At 44.7% G+C, this 12157-nt stretch overlaps 1 protein-coding gene across 2 annotated transcripts in view; it reads left to right on the top strand.

Annotated features, from left to right (window-relative positions):
- Positions 1 to 12157, top strand: part of TBC1D22B (TBC1 domain family member 22B) — a 72220-nt gene that overhangs the window by 29340 nt on the left and 30723 nt on the right. For both annotated transcript variants that reach the window (XM_025862385.2, XM_025862384.2), the window contains 3 exons: positions 284 to 412; positions 1606 to 1671; positions 5129 to 5243. In XM_025862385.2, the coding sequence (XP_025718170.1) occupies positions 284 to 412; positions 1606 to 1671; positions 5129 to 5243 (310 nt within the window). The remainder of the gene's footprint in view (positions 1 to 283; positions 413 to 1605; positions 1672 to 5128; positions 5244 to 12157) is intronic.

Raw genomic sequence — 12157 nt, 5'->3', positions numbered from 1 at the left:
AGTGCAGGCCCGCTGAATGCGCGCCCCATGCGGTGTGGGGCCACGGGTGTAAATAACCCTGGGAAAGCGGGCCTTGCTTCATCTGCCCACGTGTGGGGCTCGTTGAAGGAGGAGAGGGCAAGCACTGGGTGGCCCCGACCCAAGAAGGGATGACTCTTGTCCTTTTGGCAGTTGTCCTTCCATTCCTTCCACAGTTTACAAGCCACTCCTCAGGCTAAAATAAAAAATTAAGGATTCATCCAACCAACGTGTGTCCCCATCTGACCAGCAGTCCTGTTTGTAGGGCTATCTCCCAGCAAACACTGAGAGGAGGAAGTTGACCCTGCAGCGGAAGCGGGAGGAATATTTTGGCTTTATTGAGCAGTATTATGACTCTCGAAATGAGGAACATCACCAGGATACCTACCGACAGGTACAGTCGTCACCCTTTGTGGTTACTAGTCATAATGGTTTGTCTCCTGGGAGTACTGTCATGGTGCAGGATTTCCAAGTCTTTCGGGCTCTCGTGTGCTGGTTAGGAATTAAATTTATTCCTAGAACTGCTTCCCCTCTTTCTAATGAATAGCTCTGATTTTAGCCATTTTAAATAGATTTTTTTTTTTTTGGGGCATTAATCACTGGCAGTGCTTCTCAGACTTTAATGTGCATACAAATCACCTTGATAAAAGCCCACCTAAGGATTATGATAAAACGCAGATTCTGATTCAGTGGGTCTAGGGTGAGACCTTCACTTCAAACAAACTCTCAGATGGTGCCAGTGCTACTGGTCCCCAGACTGCAAGTAGTAAGGGTCATGGGGCACAAAGTGAAAGATGAGCTCGCCCAGGAGTGGTGCAGTCCCTCTGGACTGTGTGACATTAGTGTGTCCTTCTGGCAGCCGTAGCGCCTTCTCAGGGCCCCTGTCCGTCTGTCTGTCTGCAGGCACAGTGGTTACCAGCAGGCTCGGCAGGGAGTGTCCCGTCATCCTCACAGCGGTCCCTGCAGCCTGCTGAAAGAGGAGGGGAGGAAGAAGAAGGGGAGGGGGTTGACCTCAGCAAGCCTCGGGAACTGAAGTAGCCTCTGCTGCCACTGACACAGTCTTTGGGGTGGTTAGACTGGGTGCTGAGACATCCTGAAGCTGAAACCAACTGTAGTGATCTCTTTAGTAACAGAAGTGAGGACTTCCAGTGCCAGCTCCCTTGGGCTCCCCATCCTGGCACATGAGTTCAGCCATCAGAGCCCTTCCAGTCCTTGGTGACTGCTGAGGAGGAAGATTCTGAAGGAGGGGTACCCATTTTGATCATACCTGTTGAGTAAGTGCCAGCCCAGAGTGAAACAGATTCCAGAGCAAGAGGAGAAAGCGGTTGATCCTCTTAGGTTGTGAAGCCTATTGCTAGTCGATGTGAGTGGTTTATTTGGGGAGGTTTCCTCACTTTCAGTAAGCTCTCGCTCTCATGGAAATGTATTCCAGATGGACAGGTGGGTTTCACTAGACTTTTTTGGTGTGTCTGTCAGTTCTTTCTAAATATAAAATGTGCTCTCACTCTTACTCCCAGTTCCTAAGAAAAAACTTCTCAAAAGAACAAACTGGCATTTGTGTTTTTAGACCTGACTTCTCTTTTTCAGATTCACATTGACATTCCAAGGACAAATCCGCTCATTCCGTTGTTCCAGCAGCCACTTGTACAGGAGGTGAGGGAAGTACTTAACATTCTGGGCCCTTCTCCCTACCCCCCCCCACCCCCCCCCCCCCCCCCCCCGCCGGTAACCCCCACAGCACCTGTTCCGCATGGCCGTGCCCTAGCCCTCCCTCCAACCGTGGGCAGGTTGACAGCCGATCGTGGTAGTGCCTCATGTTCAGATATGGAGCTGTGGTCCCTGCAGAGCACATTCTTGGGCTTTCTCATCTGCTCTTCTTAACAAACCTAAGGGCCAGGTAGCGCTTTGAGAAGTTAAGGGACTTACCCGGAGTCTTACAGTTACCTGGGAACAGAATGAAGACTAGAACTCACACCTTAGAATTCCTAGTCCTGTGTTTGCTCTTCTTTATCACGCTGGGGCGGTGTTTGGTTTTATTGCAGTAAGTATACATAACATGAAAGGTACCATTTTAACTGTTTTCAAGTGTACAGTTTCAATGCCATTAAGTACATTCACACTTGGACAGCCATCACCACCACCCGTCATGAGGACTTCTTTCCATCTTCCCAACCTGAAACTCTGCATCTATTAAACAATAATCTTTCATTCCCCAGCAACCACCATCTTACTTTCTGACTCTGTGAATTTGAGTATTTCGGGTACTTCAAATAAGTAGGATCATATAATGTTTGTCCTTGTGTTACTGGCTTATTTCACTTGGCATAATATCTTCAGAGTTCATCTATGCTGTAGCATGTGTCAGAATTTCCTTCCTTTTAAAACTGAGTAATATTCCTTGTGTGTGTATAACACATATTGTTAATCCATTCGTCCATCCATCTGCAGTTGGGTTGCTTCCCCCTTTGGGGTATTGTGAATAACACTGCTGTGAACATGGGTCTGCACATACCTGTTTGAGTCCCTGGTTTAAATCCTTTTGGGTATACGCCCAGAGGTTGAATTAGTAGTGATATCTGGAGACCTAACAGGCTAGTGAAGCACATGGAAGGTTTCAGTGGGACTATTATTTTTTGACCCAAGCAGTAATTATAACCGTCTTGAGATTAGGGATTTCCTTAGCAGCTTCACAGTAGCGAGGACACTGGGTGTAAGTGCTTTCTGAACTCCATTTTCAGTTATCCTCATATAGAGAGGGATGGTGATAACATGGCTCAAGATAATTTCTATTTGAATTTAGATTATATTCATAATTTTATTGGTGGGACCCCTCATGACTTACCAATAACATAAAGACAATTTTGAGGGTGACACCATTATTTTACCTCTAAGATTCAGCTCAGAGAAGCTAAAAATCCACTGAGGATCCATTTGTGTCTCTCATTGTTTCCTCAGCTCAGCCCTGCTTATCCCTCACTTTAACTCGGAGATGTTCAGCAACTTCCCTTTCACCTCTGCGTGCTGACTGTAAACTTTGAGACAGGGAAGTAGTTTGTTGAAAATGCTTTTCCTAGTAGTGGAACATGAATACAAAGAAGGAAACTCAAAGTATATTCTTTCCATTTTTTCTTGAATCATCTTTACATCTAGCAGGCTATGGTCAAAGAGTATTACTTAATCCTTAAAATGCCAACCAAGGAGCAGGGAACTAACACTGAATATTGAAAGACTTGCTTTGCATATCTGAAAGATACTTGAGAATTGACTATCATAAGTCAGAATTACCCGCACAAGTACAAGAGGTACAAGAAAAACCTTTAGGGATTATCCTCTTCACTCCTCTCTACAAGGCAAGATTATCTCAGGCTGTTTCTCTGTCAGGAAGATTCCCTGGTCTCCCCTGGTAACCAGGCCTGGTGCTCTTCAATTTCCATGTCTTCAGCATCTTCACTTGTACAGTGTTTGTGCATCTGCATTGTCCCATCCTTACCGGAGAGGGATTCTCCCAAGTCTCCTGACCATGAACTGCTAGCTTCCAGGCACTTGGCCATTGTTAAAACCAGTCAGTTGGGATTTGTGTATTCACAAGGAGCTGATAGTGTGGAGCAGAAGCCCTGGTGAGTCCTTCAGAACTAACAGAGATGCCCAGACAGACATAGGCCACCGGGCAGGGGCTACTTGAGATCTTCCTGAGCATGGTAGTCTAGCTTGAGCTTCTGTTTCAAGGGAGGGAGGACAGAATTTAAAAGGGCCTCCATTAGCATATTGGGCCTAACACAGGTGAGGTTGCCACACCCTTCCCTCGGCCTCATAGAGCAAGTGGGCAAGTCTGGTGGAGGCAGAGAGGCCATCTCGCTTCCAGGCAGGGCTTTGTTCTCATTGCCTGTAAGGGCAGGAGTGTGGACAGTGGGCATGTTTCTCAGCTCCCTCTGCCAGCTGGAAGGCAGACGCAGCATGGGGGCTGGGAAACATCCTTTATTATGTCTCTGGATTCTCTACTTCTCTCCTGCACTAGCTCACCAACTCCAAAACCATACATGCATTTCCTTGCTATTGTTTTCCCTGGGGGTGGGGGGTGGGGTTCTCCCTTGCACCTGACCTCTGAGAAGGCCTCTGCAGTCTTCCCCCAGAAAACCCATGCGCTGTGGGGCCCCACTCATCTCCCGTGCCCCTGTACGCGGTCACCATCAGCTCTGCCATTCCTCTGGTGTGGCTCACAGAGACATGAGGCAGCCCAGTCAAAGCCAGTGTAAAGAATTTGTTGAACTGGGGAGTTGCGGTCACCAGGATGAAGCCAGGAGATAAGCAGCATCAGAGAAGATGGGGCGGGAGGCGGGGGGAGGACTGAGAGGGCCTAATGAAGGCAGAGGGACCCCAAAAATCTTTTCTTTCTCCCCACTGGAGGTCTCTGGCCTCTTGTGGCTAATATACTGAACCCCAGCAGCTTTCCCATGGAGGTCCAGGCTGATTTCTCTGTTCTCAAGTTCCCAGCTGTAGGATTAGGTTTATTTGACTTCCTATCCCCAGCGAATGTCCGGGTTGCATCCTGATACGCGAAGTGACTTCCTGCATTGACAGTCTGTCACTGGCTCCCAGTCAGGCGGGGCTAGAAGTACATCTAAGTCTACGTTTCTTTCTGTCTCCGTGGGGAGAAAGGAGAGCGTGGTGGAGAGGGTGTTTCCTCTCCACCTCCTGTGATGATAAAAAAGATTTAGAAAAGGTATCAGAACTGAGGGGTTCTACCATCTTGCTTCTGGAGATGGAGAGCCAGTTATCTACAGATGAGAGTGTGGTGGCCTTGTCAGTGCCAACCATAGCAGACCTTCTCCTCAGCCATTTGTGTCACTCCCCTGCCCTTTTCCCACTTTTAGATCACAGTGACCGCCTACTGCAAAGAGAAACAGAGGGCAAGAACTGTCCACCCCTGCTTAAAAACAACCAGCTTCTTAGAAACTTTCTGCATTTTTATATACTTCCTTTGTCCCACAGTAGTTTTATAATTTAATAAAAGTTCAGCCGCATCCCTGAGGTATGTTGTGAGGTGGGTAAGTGCAGGGAGGGAGCGTATCCCTATGATTTAACAGTCACATCTTCTTTCTCGTTTTCCTAGATCTTCGAAAGAATTCTATTTATCTGGGCCATCCGACACCCTGCCAGTGGGTATGTCCAGGGAATTAATGACCTGGTCACCCCGTTCTTTGTCGTCTTCCTCTCAGAATATGTGGGTAAGAAGCATGAGTCCCAAGTTGAACAAACTATTGCTGTTTCTTATCTGCGGTGTGTTTGTTTTTCCCAAGAGTGCAGCCAGTAGGCATGTCTTGCTAAAGAGATTGTGGCCTTCGAATACACAGCAAACCCTGTTTTGACAGCAGTAGCAGTCTGGAATTAGTTTCTCTCTTGAGATGGCCACAGGTCTCACCTGGAAACGACCTGCTTTGTCACAGAAGGACCAAATGGATACCTTTATGTTCTGCCATACACAGATGGCTCAAAGCTTTATTTGAGGTCATTTTGGGATTGTTTTGGACTTGTCTCAAACACAGGCCATCCTCCATGAAAGCTGGAATTTTAGATTGTACATGAGGCCTTCACACTTGAGTTCACATGCTGTATCTTAGCAGCAGGATGTGGCCGTGTAGAGGAGGAAAGCTGGGGGCACCAGAATCGAGCTCACGTTGGAGGTAACGGAAGGGGCTGAGGAGAGTTCCAGGACCTTGATTTCTCCCTTCCTCCTTTGCCTCTTGCCCCATTAGGTGTTTGTCACTTTGGATAGAAGTAGATATCATGGCGGCAGTTAAGTTTTCTTACAGCTCCAGCCTCCTCCTCTGGCCAGGCCTGAATTAGGCAGTCTTAAAAGGGGTTAAGGATCCTCCCCTTCTCCTTTTGGTTTCCTCAACCTCTTGTGCTTAGAGATTCACAGGAAAACCCATCTGTCATGTTGGTTCTCTCAGCCAGTTAAGGGGGAGCTCATGGGGACATAAGAACGTTGGAGGGGGTCCCAGAACACCATCCGTGTGATCCCCTCATTTCACCGATGGGTCGTGAGATGCCCTGTGTCCTTATTGGTGGCAGAGTGAGGACTAGAACCCTTTTCTTTAGGCTCTGGAGGCAGTGGGTTATTGTGGGTTTTGGAGGAAGCCAGTGCAGGAGGGGAGGAGGGTAATGAGAAGCAGACCAGAGTAGAACCCCTTGGAAGGTAAGGGCGTAAAAATGTCTCACTTGATTTCATCTCACTCTTTGTTTTCTGATGGGCCTCAGTGGATGGTGTTTTGGTCTTTTATGAATGAGGCAGTCTCTGAAAAGTAAGGCAACTGAATGATACCATCCCTAGTCCCCCCTTAGTGGCAGCAACCAGGGCAGAACTGGGAGTAAGGTCACCTTTGCTCACTCGACCAGGGAATCCTAAGCACAAGAAAGATAAGTTAAAATGTAGCTACCAAAAGCATATAAATAAAGCTTTTGCTAGAGGACTTTTCATTTTCCCTTCACATTAATAGGTCAGCTTTTGGAGGCAGCTTAATTCTCTGTGTTTAACTTTATTAAGAGCAGTGCAGCTGATCTGTTGGGATTTGGGGGTAGTTTTTTGCAATAGCACTTTTCTGAAATAGTATTAAAGGATGAGCCTAGAAAGGTATTAAGCCATTCACTAATCAACATTTGGAGTGGAAATGCTGGCGTGAAATCTTGGTAACAGTATTAAGCCAGTTCAAAATAATCCGCAGCAGCTGCAGTTCTAATTGGATGTTTAATTATCCTGTTAGCTGCCACTTATATTTTGTACCAGATTTTCCTTTTCTTTCTGTAGGCACAACGCTGTGGGTCCCACCAAGCACTGTGCCTTTCTTTGATAGATGTGACTGGGTTCTGATGTTGATATTTGTCAGCACCACCTGCTCACCGGCAATGTTTATGCAATAAAGGGTGGGCTTCTCCGCCCTTCCTTGGGGCCAGTCTTGGCGAGGCTCTACCCAGTTTTACTTCTGCAACAGACTTCAGAAGGGTCTTGGTACCTCCTTCTAAACTGAGGAAGGTGGGGTCCATTCATTTTTTTATAAAAACTTTAATTAGGTTAAGTTTCAAATATTTGTAAAAGTAGAAAAATAGCATGCCACAAATCTTACTTCTCACCCACCTTCACCAGCCAGTCTTGTTCCATCCCTGCCTGTGGCCATTTTCCACCCTTTACTCTTTGTGAATTATTTGGAAGCAATATCAGATATCATATCGTTCATTCATAAATATTTCTATATGTACCTCTAGAAGACAGTGATTAAAGAAACCCACAGCCATAAATGCCCTATTACAGCTAAAAAGTTACAATAGCTTCTTAGTATAATCTAATACACAATCAGCATCCACATTTTTCTGATTCTCATAAATATGTTTAATAGTTTGTTTGAATCAGGGTGCAGATTGGGTCCACATGTTCTAATTGGTTGGCATGTCTCTTAAATCTCTCTTATTCCATCAGTTCCCATCCCTCTCTTTTCCCCTTAGGAGTCTGTAGCTTTAGCACCTTGTTTTTCTGGTTTTCAACCTGGGGCTTTGCCATGCCAACCGGTGATAACACCCTGATTCTTAAAGCACCTTACCATTTTGCAAAGCACTTTGACATACTGTATTTCATTCAGGAGGCCCCAGTATTTCTTTAAGGCAGGTGTATCAACTCAGTTTACAGGTGAGAAATTCAAGGTTCAAAGATTTAATGAGCTTTCCAGACTCAGAGCCAGGTCTTTTGACCTTAATACCTGTCCTCTTTATATGATTTGGTGGTGTTTCAACTTAGATTCCTGTTCTTGGACTTCTAATGGCTCCCTCTACTCCATTCTGTGCCCCAAAGAGGGCAGTACCTTTCTTACTGCACCTTGCCTTTAAAAAAAAAAAAAAATTGCGGTAAAGAACATGCTCATTTAAAAAATCAAAACGGGCGCCTGCTTCTTCCTCTGCCTGCTGCTCCCCCTGCTTGTGCTCTCTCTCTCTCAAATAAATAAATAAAATATTTTTAAAAATACATATTTCTCTGAAAGAGAGTCCCAGAAGTGAGATTGGTAGTCCTAAGAGCATGCCAAACAGGTACTACTAAATCACGGTCCCACTAATGTGTGGGTGCGCTTTTCTTCGAATCCTTAGCAAAACTAGATATGTCAGTCTAATCCTGTTTCCGCAGCCTGGTAAATTAACCATCGTCTGTGTTTCAGTTTTTGCTCCACTTGCTCTGGAGTGAGGGGTACATATTAGCATTTCTGTCTTTGTGATCTGCTTGTTCAAATTCTTCACCATTTTTTCCTGTTGGATTGCTGGTCTTGTAGTTTTGTAAGGACTTTTGTAAATTAGATAGATTCATCCTTTATCTGGTATGTTTTAAAAAATACTAGGTCTCACCACATGAAATTGCTAATATTCAGCCATTTTTACTCCTCCCCCCCAAAATGGGAATTTTATATGGCTCAACCTAGTATTGTTTTTCTCCAAGACCATCACTTGTCTTTTAACTTTGTTGTGTCTCCTTATGTAGAACTTCCTAATTTTTACGTAGTCAAATCTGCCCATTCGGCAGGTGTTCATGAGCTCCTGTTATGTGCCCGGGGATAGAGAGGCTGAGCCGACAGGCGCGGGCCCTGCCCTCTGGTGGAGGTGCTCGCAAACCGCGCTGAGGACCCGAAGGAGACCGCTCCTCCTTCATGGTTTTGGGATTCAGTGTCGTGCCTAGGAAGTCTTTCCTTCCCCACTCCAATATTATGAAAATACTCTCCCTTGTTTTCTTCTCTTGTGGGTTTGTGTTTACATTTAGCTTTTTAAATTTCATTATTAATTTACTTTCCCATATGGTGAGGGTTGAAATTAAAGTTCCTGTGCAACCAAGTGGTTCATTATTTCAGCACCATTTATAAATAACCATCCTTTCTTCACTGCTGTGACATCCCTTTTCGTAATATAATACTAATTCCTTTATTTACATAGCTCTACTTCCTTATTCTCTTCCATTTATCTCCATTTCTATGCAAGCAGCACACAGCTTGGGGTTTTGAGCTTTATAGTGTGTTTTTATCATTATTCCAGGGCCCTTTCCTTATCCTTTTTAAAAAATTGTCGTGGCTCTGCTTCCATATGAACTTTATTTTTATGTTTCTACCTTTTTCTTTTTTTAAATTTTATTTTAAATTCCAGTTAACATACAGTGTAATATTAGTTTCAGGTGCACAATATAGTGATTCAACACTTCCACACATCATCTGGTGCTCATCACAAATGCCCTGTTCAGTCCCCATCACCTGTTTCATCCATCCCCCACCCCTTCCCCTCTGGTCACCATCAGTTTGTTCTCTATAGTTAAGAGTCTGTTTCTTGGTTTGCCCCCCTTTCTCTCTTTTTTTTCCCTTTGCTCGTTTGTTTCGTTTGTTTCTTAAATTCCACATATGAGTAAAATCATATGGTATTAGTCTTTCTCTGACTTATTTTGCTTAGCATAATACCCTCTAGCTCCATCCACGTCATTGCAAATGGCAAGATTTCGTTCTTTCTTATGGCTGAATAATATTCCATTGTGTGTATCATCTTCATCCATTCATCTGTCAGTGGACACTTGGGCTGCTTCCATATCTTGGCTGTTGTAAGTAATGCTGCTATTAACATAGGGGTGCATGTATGCTTTTTTAATTTGTTTTTGTATTCTTTGGGTAAATATCCAGTGGTGTTATTCCTGGATCACAGAGGAGTTCTATTTTTAATTTTTTGAGGAACCTCCATACTGTTTTCCAGAATGGCTGCACCAGTTTGCATTCCCACCAGCAGTGCAAGAGTGTTCCTCTCTCCCCACATCCTCACCAACACCTGTTGTTTCTTGTGTTGATTTTAGCCATTCTGACAGGTGTGAGGTGTTATCTCATTGTGGTTTGGATTTGCATTTCCCTGATGGTGCGTAATGTTGTCTTTTTCATGTGTCTCTTGGCCATCTGTATGAAATGTCTGTTCATTTCTTCTTCCCACCACATGAACTTTAGAATCAACTTGCCAAATTCAGGAAGTAGGAGCCTTTTAGAATTTTTATCGGAGTTACAGTAAATTTATAAGTTAAGTTTTGTGAGCTTTTTTTTTATTGTAGCATCTTTATTGAGATGTAATTCGTATACCATATAATTCACCCATTACAATGTACAGTTCAGTAGTTTGTAGTATATAGAGTTGTGTAACCATCACCACAACCAATTTAGGACGTTTTCATCACCCCCAAAGGAAACCCTGTATTCCTTAGCCCAGCTTCGTGTCCCCTCTATTCCTAAGCAGTTGCTAATCTACTTTGTCTCTATGGGTTTGCCTTGTCTGGACATTTCATATAAGTGGAATCTGACAGTATGTGGTCTTTTGTGCCTGGCTTCTTTCACTTACCACATTTTTGAGATTCATCCATGTTGTAGTATACTTCCTTTTTATGGTCAAATATTCCATTGCATGGCTTTACCACATTTTATTTATGTACTCATCACTTGAGGGATATAAATTAAGCTTTAAAGAAATAAGGCATTCAGACTCCTCCCCAGCCTCAAGATCTTTCTTGAACAGAGATACAACATTGTTTGTGGCCTTCAAGAAAAATTCTTGGGACACCCGGCTGGCTCAGTCAGTAGAGTGTGTGACTCTTGATCTCAGGGTCGTGAGTTCAAGCCCCACGTTGGGTATAGAGCTTACATTAAAATAAAAGGAGAAGAAGAATTCTCTTGTGTGGGTAGTAATGCTGCTTTTCTCCCCTTCTCTGTTGGTGTCATATCCTAATAAGGAGCTGCTGTGACACTCCCTACTGCAGGAGGCATCAGGTATCCTTTGCCTGTGGGATAAGCCAGACTGTTGCCCTTGTCATCCCGGGCAGGTTCCACCAGGTCGCCTTCCCCCACCGCCCCATCTCGCTGAACTCCAGTGTGGAGGATCTGCTCTATCAGAGCTTCTCCTGTATCTCCTCCCCGATCTCTTCTGTCCCACCGCTGTCACTTCTATAAATTAGCACCTGATCTTACTTCATGGTGTGTCATTTGTTGTAAAAGTGACTCCCTCTGAGCTGACAGAGAAGTTGTCTCTAGCCTGGCCCCCAGGCAGCTTCTTTATCTGCTGAAGCCAGCTGCTCATGTGGAGGTGGGTCACCTGTGGCTAAGGCAGCTGTGTCTGGGCCCAGGGTGATGGTGCTAAAGGAGACAGTCTCCGGCCTGTGACCCCCAGGACTGCAGATGACCTCCAGACTCTCATCTACGAGAACTTTTGGGCTCAGATGATATTATTGATCTAGTTATGAACATATTAAGGTCCAGTATAACTGATAGTGTGGTCATCATCAAAATAAATTGCTTAGTGGCAACTATTTAAGGGATACATATGAAGAAATCCTTCAGAAGAGCAGAGTTCATGATCTTGTTTTCAAAAACAGATTGGTGTCTGCTGGTTTCTCTTAGTACAAAAAGAAACAGTATTAAATCACTCTCCCTCTTCTCTTCTGCAGGAAGCCATATAGTAGGATTTTCATTTCAAGTTTTACTTGAAGCGTGAAGTTTTCAGAAGCATCATAGCCATGGAACTGCCAGAGGGGAAGTCTTTCCCAGGTCTCTGACTTAGGAGTCCAGTTCCCCACGTGACATTTCCCCTAGGATATGTTATAGATGATCAGGTTAGGGCTAGCATGGCTACAACCATGTGACTGGGACCCCAAATAATAGTATCTTAAGGAAGATAGAAAAGCTTATTTCTCTCACATGAAAAGTCAAGAGGTCAGTAGTCCAGGGCTTGTATGCTGCCCTAAGATATCAGGGACCCAGGCTCCTCTTTCTTGCTGTTCTACCATTTTTATTCAGCCTCTGGTTTCCTTCTTGTGATCCAAGACAGTTATTTGTGCTCTAGCCATCATGTCTGTATTCCATCCAGTATGGAGGAAGAAAGGAAGAAAGGCATACTCCTTCCATTTCAGCACACTTCCCAAAGTCATATGCAGTGCTTGGGTTTGAATCTCTTCTATCTGCACTTGGTCATATGGCCATAGCTAGCCGCAAGTGAGGCTGGAAGCCCGGGTGGCCGGTACCCTTTAGGGGTCCCTTCAGCAAGAAGTAAAGGGAAACAGTTATTTGTGGACAGCTTGCAATTTTTGCTACCCGCAGCCTCC

Source organism: Callorhinus ursinus, unplaced genomic scaffold (genome assembly GCF_003265705.2).
Source record: "Callorhinus ursinus isolate GAN/ISIS: 27379988/994484 unplaced genomic scaffold, GSC_fseal_2.0 scaffold59, whole genome shotgun sequence".
Classification (NCBI taxonomy): Eukaryota; Metazoa; Chordata; class Mammalia; order Carnivora; family Otariidae; genus Callorhinus; species Callorhinus ursinus.
This window is presented reverse-complemented; position numbering and strand designations above follow the sequence as displayed.